We start from the raw sequence: 17,031 nt of genomic DNA on the forward strand, positions 1-17,031 counted from the left end.
GCGCAAAGGGGAGGCGGGCGGCGGCGGCAACCCAAAGAAAGAAGAGGCGAGGCGCGGGGGAGGCCGCGAATGACGGACGGGCTGCGGCAACCACTCAGCGCTGCGGATGGGCGCGGCGGGGGCGGGCCGGCGGGCAGCCAATGGGGAGCGCGCGCTGTCAGGAGCGAGCGCCTCAAATAATCGGGCTCAGCTGATTGTCCCCGGCTGAGAGTTGTTTGGCGGCGGGCGGGCGCGCGGCGCAGCCGGGAGGGCGGGCGAGAGCGGAGGAGGAGTTGGGGTTGGGGGCGGGGGGGGGGGGGGCGCGCTCCCCTTTGTTGCATGGGGGTGTCCAGCCGGGGCTGAGGGGCGGGGCGGGCGCGCGCGGCGACCGTTGGCGGGCCGTTGCCTCTCCTCTGCCTCCCGCTGCCCCATGAGCGCGACGGCGGCGGCGGCCCTCGCCGAGGGGGCGGCCCTGGCTGAGGGGGCTGCCGTGCCCTACGCCGTGGAGCTGGGGCTGACCGTGCTCCACACGGCGCTCTACGCCGCCCTCTTCCTCTTCGCCTACCTGCAGCTCTGGCTGCTCCTCTACTACCGGGAGCGGCGGCTCAGCTACCACACGCTCTGCCTCTTCCTCTGCCTGCTCTGGGCAGCCCTCAGGACCACCCTCTTCTCATTCTACCTGCAGAACTCCCTGCAGGCCCTCCGCCTCCAGCAGCCTTTCGCCCACTGGCTTCTTTACTGCCTGCCCGGCTGCCTGCTCTTCTCCAGCCTCTGCCTCCTCAACCTCTATTTCGCTGAGGTAAGTTTTTCCCGTGGTGGGGGGCAGAGACACACCGAACCCCCACCCTGCAGGACGCTGGGGCTAAATCCCCCTCTTCAGCCACCCCCGTAAACTTGGAGGTGCACAGAAATGTGCCCTGAAGCCGAAGGGTGGGTTGGGGGGGGGGAGGGTTGGAGGTGTGCCCTGACCAGGCTAAGTGGGAGAGGTCTGCCCTCAATGTAAGCTTTAGGGCAGGATGGGGAGATGCAGGGTTGTGCCCTGGATCCAGGCTTGGGGGGAGGCACAAAGATTATGTCCTGAATTCAGGCTTGGGGGTGGGGTGGGATGGGGGGGTGAGCGAAAAGTGTGCCCTGAATCCTGGCGTCAGGGTGGTGTGGGGTGCAGGGTTGTGCTTTGAATGCAGGCCCTGTGGGGTGGCATGGAGGGGGCAGGTATGTGCTCTCACTCTGGGGTTGGGGGGTGCAGAGATGCGCTCTGCTCCCGGGTGGGGCTTTCCCCTTTGCACCCTTACAACGGGTGGCAGCGCCATGGGGGTCTCTTGAGGGATTGTTTTGCATCTTCTTTTAATTGATTCCCCTTCTCTAAAGAGGACCAGAAAGTGGCGGCAGCAGGGGCTGCTCTGGCCTGGAGTGATGCCAACCATTACGTCACCAGCTAGAGCCTCTTCTGCTATTGTTGCTGCGCTCCCTCCTTTTCTTCATCTCTCCGCTCCGCTGTGAACTGAGCTTGTTGCTCTGCAGCTTGTTGTCAGACAAAAACCCTGAGATCCCTCTGCCTCCCCAGACAACAGCCTGGGGCTGGAGAGGTGGGCCCCTTCCTAGTGCAGTTATTGCTACTGGGACGGTGCAGACCTGCTTGTTATTGTTGCTGAGCTGTATTCCTGTTTCTGGATTTCCCATCACTTGCTTTTCTGATTTTAATTTCTTTTATTCTCTGTTCTCTAGTCCTTTCACTTGTCTTTATCTTTTTAAAGCCTTAGCTCTCCCCTCCCTTTCCTCCTCTGAATATTTTGTTTCTGCTCCAGTTTCTCGTGAGCAGCCCTTTGCTTGCCTGTCTTCCAGTTTGGTGCCTTGTTTCATAAATAGGCTGTACTTTCCTTCCAGCTTTGTTGTTGTTGTTCAGATTCTTTGCTCTGCAGCTCTCAGCTGTTTGCCAGCCTCACAAAGGAATCGCTAGCACTCACTGAAATCACTCCATCGCTCCAGTGTGTCACTGATGGGAGTTATGATTTCATTTTCCTGAGGACATCAACATTCACATGATAATGTGTGACTTGAAGTGGTTGGGTTGTTGGGCTGTTTTTGTTTTTTCCCCTCTGACACACACACCTGGAAGCTGGGGTAAACTGCCTGTTGCAAAACCTTTGGTGCTAGATACGCTGCTGATCAAGTGGCAGCAAAATAACAAATGGTGCATAGTGTGCATAATCCATCTTGGCTGTTAAAGGCAGCCTGACCTACCAACCAGCAGGTGTTTGTCCCTTGGAAGAAGCTGAGGGAGGGATCCCAGGTTCTGGTACCACGAAGTGGCTGGATTTTGGTTTTCCTCAAAGTCACTGGACTTGACAACAGATTTACCTCTTTGCATGCTTGTTAAAAGGCTTCTTCAAAGAATGGCAAAGTAAATTCAGATAGGTTCTCAGCCTTCACTTCTTTCCATGGTATCTGTTTTTCAGTGGTCTCTGGCTAAATATACCCTATTTCTTTCTCCTTGAAAACCTAGAGCCAAGGGAAATCTTGTCTGAGTAAATAAGAGCCCAGAATCTAGAGTGGGGAGGGATAAAATGACTTAAGATGGGTACGCATGCTTAATTACAGAGAGGATCTGGCCCTTGGCTGTCACAAGCAGAGTGGGTGTCCAGTACTGTGTGGTGTGGTTGGGTGGTCTCCCAGTGGTGGCAGGTAGAGAAGCCTGCAGCTGCAGAGGTTTGGAGAAGGAGTGCAACTAGATGGACTGAAAGCCTTATGTGCTTTTCTGGTTTCCATTTTAACAAAAATTATGCTGAGTGGTGATATTTAGCCTCTGTTTGTGCAACAGACTGATAAAACTAGCCCATTCTAGGCAGAGGGGTGCTGGTAACTAACTGAGATGTGCCTGGCTTGGCTTTGTTCTGTTGCCTTGCTCTTGGAGCACAGGAGGAGTTGTGGTAAGAGGGCTTAGGGTGTAATTAAACAAGATTCCTCACAACCTGGAGGAGAGAAACTACAGTGGTACCACAATAGTTTAGCTGAAGTGGCTCAAGAGCTAGAGATGACTGGTGTGTTTATGAGTGTGACTTCAAGCAAAACCTGCTGTGGAGGGCCTGACCATTCCCAATGCTTAAGGGCTAGTTGGTAGCAACCTCTAGAAGGGTACTAGGCTTCTGCTGTTCTGGGAGTGGTGTCCTGCTCTGAGATGTCCTCAGATAAAAGCATAGGGCTGCTTCTGTGCTAAAGGCCTGGCTGATTGTCTTTGTACACAGTGCCTCCTTTGTGGAGATGCTGGATAAATGGCATCTGTATAAGCAGTGGAAGAAAATGTGGCCTGTGCTATGGTATTTGAACTAATCTTTCTTGACTTAGAGAACTCCTCAGGCTGTGTACAAGCTGGGGATGAAATGATGCTGGATAAGGGAAGGTCTCCAGAGAGCAACAAATACCTATGGAGAGTTAGCATTATTTTGTGTTCTGGGGTTGAAGTTCAAACTGAAGAAGCTGTGTGGTGTACCCCTTTCTGTGGGGTGAGGCTATGCTCTTCCTGTCCCCTCTTAGCCCTCGCGGTGCCTGAGGAAATGCAGAGGCCTGACAAAATGTGTGTAGGATGCTTATTTGGAGGTTGCAGGGTTTTTTTGCCACTGCCTGGAATTTTCACGTGGAAAAGGTAGAATGCCTTTTGCTTGTGAGTGTCTCCCTTTCTGCTTCAGCTGTTAGAGTAGATTTCCAGGAAATCTGGAGTTTCACAGTACATCAGGTCAGAATTACTCAGATCTGCTCCCCATCTTGCCTAAAACTGGCAGACCAATGGCTTAGACATCCAACCCAGGGTGTCTTCCTTGCTTCTGGAATAGCTCCTCTACTGCCAGCTAGTCATCGGCTTGAGTAATGCCACCTTTCCCAAGAGTCTGCCAATTTGTGCTTTGCCCCAGGTCATTGTCAGGAGCACAGTACATGGAAATGTAGCCAAAACAACCTCCATCTTGACCCTTCCAAAGACCTTCATGAGCACTTGGCATCCTTGTCTCACTTGGGAGTCAGCAACTGTGTGCAACAATGAGTAAGGCCTTCTGCGGGAGTGGTGAGGCTCTGCCAGACTGGTGTGGTCATAACCCTTAACCTGTCTGGGTTTCCTTAAGCGCTCCATCTGATTAGATGACATCAACCCCTTTCATCCCTTGCTGCTCTAATTGCACTGGAGCAGACATGCATGGAAAGAGCATCCATCCTGGGAGCTGTTTGTCCTTGCTGTCCTGTATCTTCCTGCTTTCTCAGATGGAACACTGGAAAAGCAGTCACCCATTCTTGCATTCTTCCACCTTCCTTGTCTAGCATACAGAAGTGCACCTAGCATGTGTACTCTGCCTCAGAGGGGTCACTTAAACTCAAAATTGCTCTATCCCATAGCTGATGATTCCCATGCGCCCTGCAGTTCCTGAATGAATAGGTGGCCATGCCAGCAACCAGCTATCCCAGGAAATCATGGTAAATGCAAGTTGTACCCTTGTTGTGTTTGTGATGGAATAGGATGAACTCAGTGGGGATGGTGAGGGATCATCCTTACACATAGTCCCAGCTTTGTGTCTGAGTTGTGGCTGGGGGCTTGAACACTTGTTATGGGATGCAGTCCCAAAATAGTCTGTTGCTGTGCTCTGATGCTTGCTGCTGAATGAGTGTGGGGCAAGAATCTGTGGATGTTCTTGCAACTGAGTGAGGGCTGTGGTCATGCCAAGGCAGGACGCTGTTATGTTGTGCATTTGGAGCCGAACTTGTATCAAGTAATATAACTTCTTGTATCACCGAACTCATTATTTCTTTATGGAGCAAAGGAGACTTTGATTTCATCAGGCAGAGAATGTCAAAGTTTTGTTTCTCATGGACCTCTTGGATCTGTTGTGAATGGCTGTACCAAAACCAAGTTGAAGTGCTATCTAGGGCTCAGTGTTAGGCCTGAGGTTCTGGCTTGTACAGCCACTGAAAGCGGCCCTTAGAGCCATCTGTGGGATATGTCTGTCACTTGTCATCTTCTCTTAGCAGCTGCCACCTCCAGTACACCTAAGGATGAGTGTTTCTTAAACAGTGCTCTGAAAACATAACCTTAGCAAGTTCACTTTCTGGGCTCAGTGAAGTGAGCAAGGCATTCAGTTTTGTGAAATATATCCACTCATCATAAAAACTTCCAGCATCATGGGGGACTCTGAGGTCTAGCTCTTCCCAGCCTTGCCTTCTTATCAAGCCTGTGGCTGATGTGAAGTTCTCAAAGTATTTGTGGCTCTGGAAAGACAAGAGTATTGCCTAAGTGTTACAAAAGGCTGGCTTAGGAATAAATGTTCTCTGCTCTGCTGCACTCTGCTAGCAGAAACCTCTCTGTTCCTTATTTTCAGCAGGTGACTGCATGACTTCTGGGGCTGGTCTCGGCTACAAACTGCAGGAACTGTTCATTTTGCAAGGGTTGCTACTAGCAACTTGGCATAATGCACCTGTATGAGGGCAGGGGTCTGTATTTCCTATTTTTATGAAGAATGGGACTACTCCTGAGCTGTCTGCACTGGCTTCTTCACAGCAGAACCCTCAACATAGCTGTCCTTGGGTTTTGAAAGCAGCAGTCCAGTGCTGAAAGGCTTCCAAGATTGTCTCAAGAGTAAGAACCCAAAGATGTGTTGAGTGCTACTGGTGTCACCTACTGACCCAGCCCCTATGAAGAAAAAGCAACCATCAGATGAGTATCATGTCTTAAGAACTAAAAACAATGTAAACAGAGATGCCTGTTCTCTCCCTTGAGTTATAGGACTAAGTAGCTGTGGGCTAATAAAAGTATAAAGCTGGTGCAGTGGTCTCCCTCTGCTTTTCATGGCAGCAGTCCAACCGTGAGTCTCAGGTTGCTGTTGCACTTTTAACCCTCACACAGCTCAGACTGTGTGCTTAGTCCCCAGGGCTGTAGGGGAGGGTCTTGGGAGACAGGGCTGCTGCAGAAGCCAGCATCTTCCTTCTGCTAGCCAGTGCCATTTCCATGCTCAGTTGAGGGGCTGTTCTCAACCAGGGTGATGAGCAGGAATACAAGGCATGAACTGTCTGCACCGCTGCTTAGAGGCTGCAGTTAGGTTGCTGTTCTGGGAGTCAGAGCAGAAGTTCAGATATCTTAGATGGATTTCTGTGCTGTGTGAATGGGTGCTGAACCATGAGGCTTTCCAGCTGGATGTCCTTGATGTCTGTTTTTACACTGCCTAAGTACCTGAATATAGCCTACAGGCAAACTGAGGACAGAGAAGGAGTCTGGGGTTTTTCTGTTTTGAAGTCCCTATGTGGTCCTTCAAAGCCCAGGTTTCCTGAAACTCAGATGAACTTTGGGGCTCAGTGAATTACGGCACACTTCTGTACTTCTCTGGGCTGGTGTAAAGTGGGGCAACAGCGAAGAGGACTTCAGAGATTGCCTGTGGTAGTGAGCCCCTCAGCTGCGGGGGCTGGATACCTCCCTCTGCTGAGGTGCTGTCTTATTCCCCACGAAGCACTTCTTGAGGTGGTTGGCCCTCAGACTGGGGAAGATGATGCAGACAGTGAAACTGGCTCTTCACAGACTTGCTGGAGCTGTCCGATACCCTGTAGGAGGGCTTTCAAATGCTTGAAACTACCACAATGGATCAGACAACCCTTGAATCCTTAAATGTCTCTGGAAATTCTGTTGGCAGAAGCCTGATTTCTAAAGCTTCAGAGTGCCATTTCTACCTTGGTGCTGACTGGAAGGCAGGAGCCAAGAAGTCCCATCAGAAAAACAGGCTGGCTAAGGGTGCTTTATGACATGAGTGATCCCTCACTACAGCCAGAGCAGGAAGGACTTCTTGCAGAAACAATGAAACTAAACCCTTACAACATGCAGTGATCCCACAGTGGTCTTGTGCTGACCACAGTATGTGGCTGCTAGATCTAGCTAAATGGCTGTCTACCTCTTCCCTAGTTCCTGCAGTCTCTAGTCAGGCCATGGGCTTTGTCTGATACTGAATGTGACCTCAACTCTAGGATTCTTCCTCGTGGGGGTCTGTATGAGGATCTGCACTTTTCACAGGACAAAAGCCAGTTCTGCCATGGCTGTGCTGTTACCAGCATGTGACAGGCAAGCTCTATGCAGCCCTGCCAACATCCTGCTTTCCTGCTTCTCGTCCTGGCCATGTGTGAGCACTGGTTAGCTGTCCCCTTGCAGTAGGACCATGGTACTCACATCTCAGCTGTGACTTTGTAGTGTCTGCTCCTTCCTAAACTGGCCATACTTCCTTAGGCTAGAAGTCTGCCCCTGTGTGCTTCAGCAGGAGGCCCCCTCCAGCCCAAAGGGGCATGGAAGTTTGCCATAGTGGGAAGAGTGCTGTAGGGCTGCCTGAATATGATCTGATCGGTCTCTTCCAGCCTTCCACACACAAATGGCTGAGGGTGCAGACAAGGGTTCAGGCCCCTGCAGCCTGAAAAGAGGACAGAGAACCTGTGCTTTGAAGCACTGGTCCTTGTGCAACTTTCAGCTTGAGTCTCCTAATCCCTTGTGTGGCAAGAAGATTCACAGAACCAAGATCCACTCTTGGACAGAGTGAGTGTTGCTTTGGAGAGTGAGGGAGCCTGCAAATAGCTATCATCTAAAACACTTGTCTGCCAAGTGTGCTGTGCAACTTCCATGTCTGGAGGACTTTCCACTATCTAAGAGTTACTTTTTCAGGTGTATTTGGCCTACAGACCTCTTAAGGGGTGAGAAGCTGTGAGCTCCAAATGCTTGTTAGAGTCTGCAAGTCATAATCCAATACCAAAGGGCTATTTTAGATGAGCTATTTGTCTTGTTAAAGTGCAGCAGCTGAAGAGGCTATCTCAAACATGGGAATCAAGCATGACTGAGGTCCTAAAATATGCAGCACAGACCACTGGACAAAGTAGATATATTTTTGAATTATCTTGGTGACTACTGAGTCCTGAACTCCCTGCTTTTCTGTAAGTCGTTAGGAGTGGTGTTAAAAGTCCTTGTCATGTATGGGGTATTTAAACATTTATACCTGTTGGATGCCTACATTTGGGCTTAGCTCTTCCAAGAAAAAGACTACCAGTCTTTTGTGCAGCTGGGTCCAGTGCAAGACTTGGTGCTAGCAGATAATCTAGAGTCCTTCAAAATGTCCAAGTGGGTACTGGCTCCCCTGTTGTACATGTCTTTACTAAGTTTAAAGGAGAACTGTAGGTCACATGGGGTAATGCTGTGCAAATCTTTCCCCTAGGTCATATTCAAAGTGAAATGTGCAGCTGATTTCAACAAGTACAAGTAAGTGATACTTTCTTAATATTACCTTTAAAGCTGGCTTAAGGTGAACTCGTGCTGCAGTGCCAGGAATGGGAGCCTCAGTCCCCAAAGACTGAAGAAAGCTAATGCCACACCTTGCTGTGCTCTGTCAAAGGATTAGTGGTAGTGGTGTGCCTTGGAGCAGGGCTGGGAGCTTCAAGGGTACCACAGAAGCTAAAGCATATGCTGCATGCCTCCATACATGTCATCAGTCTCCAAGTGCTGGTGCTGCTAGTAAAGTAGATGTACTCTTTAGGTCACTCTGAGCTGTACCACCCCAGGAAAGGTCAGCAGGATGAGGCGTGAGCAATAGGTGACACCTGTGCTTGTGCAGCCTAAGTGTTTACTGGCCATTTCCAGGGAAACCCACAATGGAAAATGTGAGCTCCAGTGGCTTTCAATAAAGAAATTGCAGTGGTTGTGATGACTCACAGCTTATTGACTGGAGTTAATGCAGAGCTAGAGCTACACTTAAAATCTGCAAGATAAGAACCTGACTGTCGGAAGATGAGTCTTGTAACTCATGACTACTTACATTGCTCATGCATTATGAGAGCAGCTCAAATACTCTGCAGACTGGCTGTCAGTACAACCACTGAAACTTGCTGGAATGTCTGATCTTCATAGCGAGTAGAACACTGGCATGCTGGGAGGCTCTCTTGACTGATGAAATAGGAGGGTGGTGCAGAATGAGTCCAGAATTGTCTGACTCAAGCGCCTTTTTTTTTTCTGCCCCCACCATCTCTCCAGGGTCCTGTTGTATCTGGGCTCCGTATTTATCAGCCTCTTCTTCTTAGTTGTGAACTTAACTTGTGCAATGTTAATCCACGGTGAGGTTCCAGAGAACCAGCTGAGGTGGATAGTCCTTGCCCGTGCCCTAGTCAACGACAGCCTCTTCATCTTCTGTGCCATCTCACTGGCTTGCTGCATGTGCAAACTAGGGAAGATGTCTTCAGCAAATGTCTACCTCGAGTCTAAGGTAGGTAAATGCCTTGTAAACTGCACTTGAACTGCACAGTCATCAGCTGGATTCTGAACTATATCTCTCTGTGCTTACTCAGAGCAATGCTGACCTCGTGACACCTGAGCTACTCTTGCTTAAATTTTCCTTCCAGCTTGGAGGTGGTGGCTCTTAAACTCCTCCCTCCCACAGAAAGTGCATGCTCCTGCTATAGAAATGAAGTACCCTGCATGCCTTAGAGGGATACACTGTCCACAGATTTGCTGGTGTGACAGAAGACCTAGCTGCTTATGCTTTTCAGGTTTAGAAGTCTTAATTTAGGGTTTGTCTGGATGAGAGGGTTCTCTAAGAATGGCAGATGCAGTTTCTGCAGTTATATTGGCACCAAGGCCAGGAAGGTCTGCAGCAGGTTGTTGTATCTGGCAGATGTATGACAATTCTCTGAAAAGGGGATCCCCCAGCAGTCTGGCTTTAGCTGCCTGATTACTTGAGCCAGGGGCAATGCTACCCTGTCCTGGTGAGATGAGCATCTTAGAAGGGGAGGAGAAGTTGCTGTAGGTCCTGCCCCAAGGCAGTTGAGGGTCTGAACATGCACAGCTCTTCTCAAGCAGATAGGAAAGTGAGTAAGCCACCAGCAGTCTTACTGTGGCAGTAGGCTGCATTTAAGTGTGAAGTTGAGGTGCCCCCTTTTCCTCTGGGAAGCCATATTGCTCCTATCAAAGGCAGTTATTCTGGTGTAGGGACCTGACCTGTTGAGAAGGGCAGACAGGAGTATCCTGGAAAAATCTGTAGGAAGAACTTGAGCAGCTGAGCATAGTCAGGCTTAGAGAAGCCAGCTGCCTGCCTCTAGTGCTTCTGAGCTACTGTCTTTCCCCAGTAGTACAGCTCATCAGCCCTTGTGCTCTGAATCCCTTCTCTCCACGTGTTAGAAGGTGGGGCTGTGGCCTCCTGTGGAGACCTTTTTTCCAGTGTGCCCTCTGTCAGGAATGAATAAGGGCTTAAAGCACTGTCATGCCTATTGGATAGTAGTGTTCTGCTTCAGGAAGAATTGGGTACAAGGTCCCTTGCAGCAGACACTGCTGCAAAGACATTCTGGATCCAGACACCTGCCTTGCATTGGCTGGAGACATCTCCTTGCTCCTTAGCAAGCTGTCTGCATGGCTGCTTAAAGAGCTGCAGTCCACTGCCTTTCTCTTCATGAAAGGGCAGCCAGAGCTGTGCTCTCAGGGTTGAATTGAGGCTTTCTGTAGAAGTCTGGGCCTCTTAAGCAGCAAAGGGTACTGGTGGTTGCCCAGACAGTAGGTGGCTGAGATGGGCTCCCTAAATGGCTCTCCTGAAGTTGCCTGCAGAGTCTTCAGATTGCAGCCAGGTGACCTGAAGTGAGACAGGAGCCATGACTAAGCTGAGAACCTGTGCATATCCCTGCTTGTATGGGCCAGGTATCCAGCTCTGGACACTTGCCAAGTTCACCCAGCAGTAGTTTACGAATGCAGCTTTCTCTATTTATGTGCCTGAGGCTGCCTGCGGGCTGTGCTCTTGTACAACATGCTCTAGAAAAGCTTGCTCTCCTGTTGAATACCCAGCCTGACTGTTTGGTAAAGGTCTTTTACATTTAAATGCTCTATCCCTTCCCTGCCTTGGAGGCATCTCCTGACTTCTGTTGTGGAGCTGCAAAAATAGGGTGGGAATAAGCAGAAGGGTTACACAAATGCCTTCCTCCTGAACTCCAGCTGTGAACCTGCTGACTCAAAGCAATACACCAAGGCTGGAGGGGCCTGATGAGGCTGCTTCTTCCACCACTAAAGGTAGAAGGTTGAAGCTGTTTCTCACTTGAGTAGGAGCAGCCAGCTTCTATACTGTGGTCCTTGTCAGCTGAAGACTTGCATCCCTAGCCTTTTGCCTCTTACTCTGCTGGCCTGAACACCAAGGGCCCAGCTTAACAGTGCCAGAGCAGGCTGTGTTCTTGTGCTTCAGTGGTGTCACAGGGACTTGTCTATTAGCAGCACTTTCATGCCAACTCTTCCAAGATCCTACCTTGAGTGAATGCTCTAAACCTAGGAAAATAGAGCTCTCATACCCAGAGCTTGGATGTGAAGCAGGTCAATGAGATGAGCTTCCTGAGCAAATGCTTAAATACAAAGGTGAGCCAGCTGTTGCAATGTGTTTGCCTGCCTGCTTTACTAACTTGGTGGCTGCCAGCAGGCTATTAAAAGACTTCAAGTATGTATTTAGCAAAGAAATTTGAGATGCTTGCAGATCAATTGGCTTCCTCTCCTATGGCTAGCTGTCGAGGAAAGATAGGTACTGTGACATTCAGGTTGCTCTTCAGCTGTCCTCTGAGAACACTGCGTTTGAAATGCTGTGGAGGAAAACTTTCACTGGCACAGGACAGCTAGCTACCCTTTACACATTGTTCTGTGTGCAGCAAAGCCTGGCTTGTCCCACAACAGTGCTGGAGTTCAGGTGCTGGGTCTTTCTGCTTGTTCTCAGAATTGCCTACCCCAAACATTTGGGCAGCTTTGAATGCAGTGTTTGTCTAGGAATGTCAGGGGTACTGAACTGCTGGGGAGTGAATGAACCAGGTAGGCATTGCTGCTTGATTTTCTTAATGGTTGTTGGTTGGCCTTCTGGAGACTACCATAGTGTGTGGGATAGCATCTCTCTGGACCACCAGTTTGAAGCTGACGGTGACACTCCTGTACCTCACGTCTTCCCTGCTCCCAGGTGACACTGGCTGCGGAGGTCTGCTACTGCCATGAACTCGTAGCACAAGATAGCTCTTAACCAGCTCTGAATATTTTAGCAGCAACATACAAATATTCTAGGTCATTTTTGCCTGCACAGCCCCTTGTGCTTTTAAGGGGAAGAGGGAGGAAATTGCAGCTCTGTAGGAAGGTGTGTATTAAAACTTTTTTTTCCTTCCTGTTCTAGGGAACATCTGTCTGCCAGGCTATTCTTGTGGGATCTGTAGTTGCTCTTCTATATTCCTCAAGGGCTTGCTATAACCTGGTAGCTGTGGCCATATCTCCAGACAATGTTCCTGGTCCTTTTAATTATGGCTGGGACAACCTTTCAGACAAGGTAAGTGTGACCCCCTATCCAGAGTAAAGTGAAAGGCAGTTACTCCATCCTGTGAGGGCATATGTAGGTGAAAATGGAGCTCTGGGGGTGTCTGTTTAGCTGCATACCCAGATGAGCTGGCTTTCTGCCTCCAGAAGCCCCGATTGCCCTCTTCACCAGAGCAAACCTCAGTCTTCCTCTATCTGGCTGCTACTTCAGGATGGATTCTCTGTTGAGCTCTTCAATTTTAGTCTGCCAACTCTTCTTATGGGGAGATGAGGAACAAGTCAACTAGAGCAGAAGAGTAATGCTTAATCAGGCATGGCTTTGTGCATGGGAGTCACTGGTCGGGGGAGAGAGCTAGCAGTGCCATTGTAGCATGCTGGAGAGAACTCTCTCACTAAAACCAGTAGCAGCAGTCAAGTAAGAATCACTATTCTGGTTTAGGGACTCCTGCCCTCATAAGAGTTTTTCTGTATCCCTAGTTCTCAGCTGTGTGCTGTGTCCAGCTTTGGGAGCTGGGCAGCTCTGCTAATGGCTATGGTTAGAGAGACCTCTAACTTCCATTCACAGGTGCATGCAGAAGTGAGCAGTGAAGAGTATGTGGTGTTTGGAGTGGTCCTCTTCCTCTGGGAGCTGATGCCAACAACTTTTGTGGTGCTGTTCTTCCGGGCTCAGAGACTCAGTCAGAACTTGGTAAGCCTGAACAAGCTGCTACAGTTTGAGGAGCCCTAGCCTGCATGGGCTGTGGGGCTGGCCTTTAGGTAGACTGTCAGAAACATCTCTATTCTGGCATAACTCCTTTGTCTTCAACAGACTCCAGCGGGGATGGTAAATAGTCATAGTTACAGCTCCAGAGCCTACTTCTTTGACAATCCGAGGCGCTACGACAGCGATGATGACTTGTCCCGGCTTGGGGCCAGAGAAGGAGGGTAAGCATTGTGCTGTTTGCTGCCCTGTGTGGAAGCAACAGAGGCACTGGCTTCTGCTCTTGGTGGGGAAAAAAGACTTGGTATAATAGGCAGCCTCGGAGAGGTGGACAGGGCAAGAAGTCTTTCAACGGAGCTTTTGTTCCCTTCTGCAGCTCACAAGGAGCCAGCTTTAATAGAAGTGACCACTCTGAGAGGTGGATATTGCAGTGGGTGCTCATAAGTAGAAATATGCAGTAGCAACAGAGAGGAGAGCTGGTCTTGCTAGGGTCCTTCCTCAGCTGTGGGGGCAGAGGGCTCTTGAAGGATGTCCAGAGGAGTTTCTCCACTGGGAAGTAAAAGGCAGTGAAGTCCTGGGAGGGACATGTTCTCTGGAAGCCAGCTGGGACAAGACTCCACCTGGTGTGGAGGAGAATGGTCAGATATCCACAGCAAAACCCTTGGGGGAAAGCTGACAGCCCTGTCCTCCACTTGCTGCTCAGGGCCCTGAACTCCACCTTTGCAGGGGTATAGTGAGGGGTTCAGAGGTTCTGGTTCCTCTCAGCCAGTGTTGTAGGGCTGGTATTGCTTTTGGAACTGGCCTTCATGCAACCGATACCTGACCTGCACAGCATAGCCTGAATCTGCAGACTTGAATACCCTGATCTGTGCAGCAGTTTTTCCTAGCAGTGGAGACTACCACAGCCAAATAATTCACCTCTAAGAGTCCATGTCTGGTTTTTCTGTCTCTCCTCCCAGCTTGGCCACCCCTCAGTGCTCGGGCTGCTATGGGTCCCTGGCTGGGAATGACAGCTACATGGTGGGTCCACAGCTCAGCGGGACTGCTGCAGACAGTGCCCCCTTGCTCGTTGCTGCAGGCGGTTCGGAGATGAATAATCACCATAGCCCATATGCTGCACCACAGAAATGAAGAGGCTGCAAGGTCCCTCTCTTCCCAGAAGTGGCATTCATGTATAGGATTGTAACCTGGTTTTCTCTTTCCTTCTTCCTGAAGCATTTAAGTCATCGACACAAACATTCCACTACCTGCTGCAGCTGTGAGCAGGACTGAGCCTATGGCTGCATGCAGTAAGCAAGAGAACTGTGACTTTAAGGTACCATGTAGCAAAGTGAAGCTGAACTTTCTGGAAGCTTTTTCTTGGTCTGGTCTTCAAGATGTTGGCAGCTAAATGCACCGGAGCTTCCTCACTAGAAAAGAAACATCAAATGCATATTTGCACTTTTATCTGCACACTTGGAAGGAACGAATCTTGCTCAGACTGCTTGGTCTGAGACTGTTCTAGTTACTCTTTTAATTGCACATCCATAGCTGGGAGAGGCACTGTCTTCCTGCAAAGACGTGTTCTGTGAAGTACTCTGCATCCTGACTCACTTGGGAGCATGAAGCTCTGTTTACTGAGCGTGTTGTGGGCAGAGTCTCCTGCTGTGAGTGTTGAAGCATACTGTGCCATATTCACACCTGGCCAGGGCTGGTGTGACCAGGCTCAGTGGGGTCTTGCCTCCCACTGCTGGTCCTAGTTTCACCTGATTGCTGAACTGTCCTACCTAGGACTGTGGATTCAAAGCTGAGCTCAAAGCACATCCTAGTGGAGGCCTATGAGGATGAGGTCTAGTGTTCCTAGTGGCATTATGATCACCATGTTGTTAATCAACCCACTAGCTTATGGGAAAGGAAGAGGGCTGGCTCGGATGGCAGCTGCTGTCAAGTGAGGGGACAAAACTTTATAGGCTGCTGCCTTCACAGGGAAAGCTTAGAGCTGGCTTGGCAAGAGTGTGTGGCCCAAAGCACATGGAAAAACCTGGGCTGCTTGAACTCCTGGATGGTGGGAGCAGTTCTGCTCCCCCTCTTCTCCACCCACAGTGGGGCTCCCCTTTTCCTCCCCCTCAGTATTAAATTGCATTTCAAAGATAACCAGGAGTTTTAACCTGAAGTGAATGTGAACTGGTGAGGTCCCCGTGAGGTGCAGGAGGTGTCTGTCTGTAGGCTTGCAGAGAGAGGTGGCAGATGCTGCAGAGCTCTGATCCCAGGGCTCTTTGCTCTGTCCTCTATGAGGCCTTGTGTCCTTCCACTGCTGGAGTAGCTGTGTCAGCAACGCTTAGTGGTGTGCACAGGGTTGGAGTGTGCTGGGTGGAGGATTCTCTGTCTCTAACCAAAATAGCTGAAGTTTGACCTGGGCTGTAGCTCCATCAGGCTCTTGGAGATGAGGGCACCAGGGCAGCCCCTGCCTCCCCTCACTTCTCACCTTGATGTTATTGATGTTATTCCTGGCCTGTCCCTCAGCCTGGTGTAGGGATGAGCAAAAGAGCTTTGGTCACACCGAAATGGAGGCACTGGCTCAGGGAAGGCAGTTGCTCTGCCCTCTAGTGACAACTCAAACTGGGACTGCTTTTAACCTACCTGGAGCTGCTCCTGCTCTTCAAACCCTAGTCTGACGCTGAGGGACTGGCTGGGTGAAGGACTTGGCTGTGTGTGGAGTGGTGCTGGCTCTGAGGCACTGGGGTCTTCTGCTGGAGGGACTCCAAGGCAACCTCTGTGTCTGCAGCTGAGTGAGAGAAACCCCAAGCACCACGGCAGCCCTGGCCTCCCCTCACTTTTCACCTGCCCTGTGCTCACTAGTAGGGCATGGTCACTGATCACCCACTTTGCTTGTACCCAGGTAGATGTCACTTGTCCCACTGAGAACACCCTGTCTCTCTGTGTGGTTTGTGCTGGCTGGTGGGCCTCTCCCTGCTGACCTGCCTCACTCTTGCTGGCCCACATAAAGGGGCAGCCCCTGCTGCTTTCTGAAGAAGGCTCTGAGGTGACAACTTCCAGCACCTCCCTCTTGCTCTAGTATTTGAACCAGCTGTGGCTCCCCTGGCTGCTCCACTGTATGTGGCATGAGGGACCTGTCCCCTTGCCTCCAACCAGGCTGCTCCCTCTTGATCACTGCTTGACTTAGGGCAGAGCTGATGTAGGACCTGGACTTGGCGCATTGCCCTTCTTTCTTCTCCTGTAAGTCACCAAAGACAGTAAGTGACGCTAGTGGCCCCAGTTCTTGCTTAAATTCCAAAGCACTAGGAGCACTTTAAGTTTTTCCCTGGAGGGAAAGGAGTGTAGTGCAAAAAAAAAAAAATTAAAAAACTAAAGGGCTACAGGCTCATTGTTCATATTGCACTGAAGCACACAACAACACTACGATCTTCCTGGCATTAGGAGGGCAGTGAGTCGCGTTGCTAATGTATTCATGAGTGACTGGCAAAGTGGTTTGGTTTTACTGATTTGTACGGATGGCCGTTAATTTCAAAACTCTGACTGCTCCTCCTGGGGCCAGTCCTGTGTTTTACTGAAGTAATTTATAGCTGAGAAGTACAATGACTTTTTTAATGCATAGTTGCCTTTCATTAAACTTTTTTTTTTTTGGTATGGTTTAACAGTGTTTTGGCTTTGCAGTCAGGCAGCAGCTGGCTGCAACAGGAAGCTGTGGCCAATGAATGTACCTATTTGTTCTTCACTAAACTGTAACCAAGCACTACTATGTTGAAATAAAACAAAAGACTCCATACTGGGTTGCCAGAGCCCTGCCCACGTTTAGCGCTCCCTGTGGCCCTGCTGCCCCCCTTGGCCTGGATGGGGCCTTCTTGGCCATCCCAGCACAGGGCCCCAACCCACTGCTTGTGCTGCTGAGACATGGTGAAAAAGGACAGGGGCAAGACTTGGTAAAGCTGCTGCTTGATGGGCTCAGTGGGATGCAGCATAGCTCAGTCCTGGCCAACCCATGCTTTGCTCTGGTGTGACTGCAGCGTCCCCACAAGTCCTTCTCTGGGTATGAATCTGGTTGGGTGCA

The 17,031-nt window shown here is 50.1% G+C and overlaps 1 protein-coding gene across 4 annotated transcripts; it reads left to right on the forward strand.

Moving 5' to 3' along the window:
• Positions 1-304: 304 nt before the first annotated feature.
• GPR137C (G protein-coupled receptor 137C) lies at positions 305-15,319 on the forward strand. Of its 4 annotated transcripts, XM_057426298.1 has the most exons (8): positions 305-778; positions 8,193-8,236; positions 9,005-9,233; positions 12,147-12,296; positions 12,849-12,971; positions 13,092-13,207; positions 13,360-13,427; positions 14,062-15,319. In XM_057426298.1, the coding sequence occupies exons 1-8, from the start codon at positions 410-412 to the stop codon at positions 14,112-14,114; spliced, it is 1,152 nt and encodes a 383-aa protein (XP_057282281.1). In that variant the 5' UTR covers positions 305-409; the 3' UTR covers positions 14,115-15,319. The 4 variants fall into 4 exon arrangements, with proteins under 4 accessions (XP_057282281.1, XP_057282284.1, XP_057282283.1 ...); XM_057426301.1 differs by lacking the exon at positions 13,360-13,427 and having other exon boundaries at positions 307-778; XM_057426297.1 differs by lacking the exon at positions 13,360-13,427 and having other exon boundaries at positions 309-778; positions 13,943-15,319.
• The last annotated feature ends 1,712 nt before the right edge of the window (positions 15,320-17,031 follow it).

This window comes from Pezoporus wallicus, unplaced genomic scaffold (genome assembly GCF_028554395.1).
Source record: "Pezoporus wallicus isolate ANWC-B61680 ecotype Strahan unplaced genomic scaffold, APGP_CSIRO_Pwel_v1 contig_8403, whole genome shotgun sequence".
In the NCBI taxonomy this organism is placed as follows: Eukaryota; Metazoa; Chordata; class Aves; order Psittaciformes; family Psittacidae; genus Pezoporus; species Pezoporus wallicus.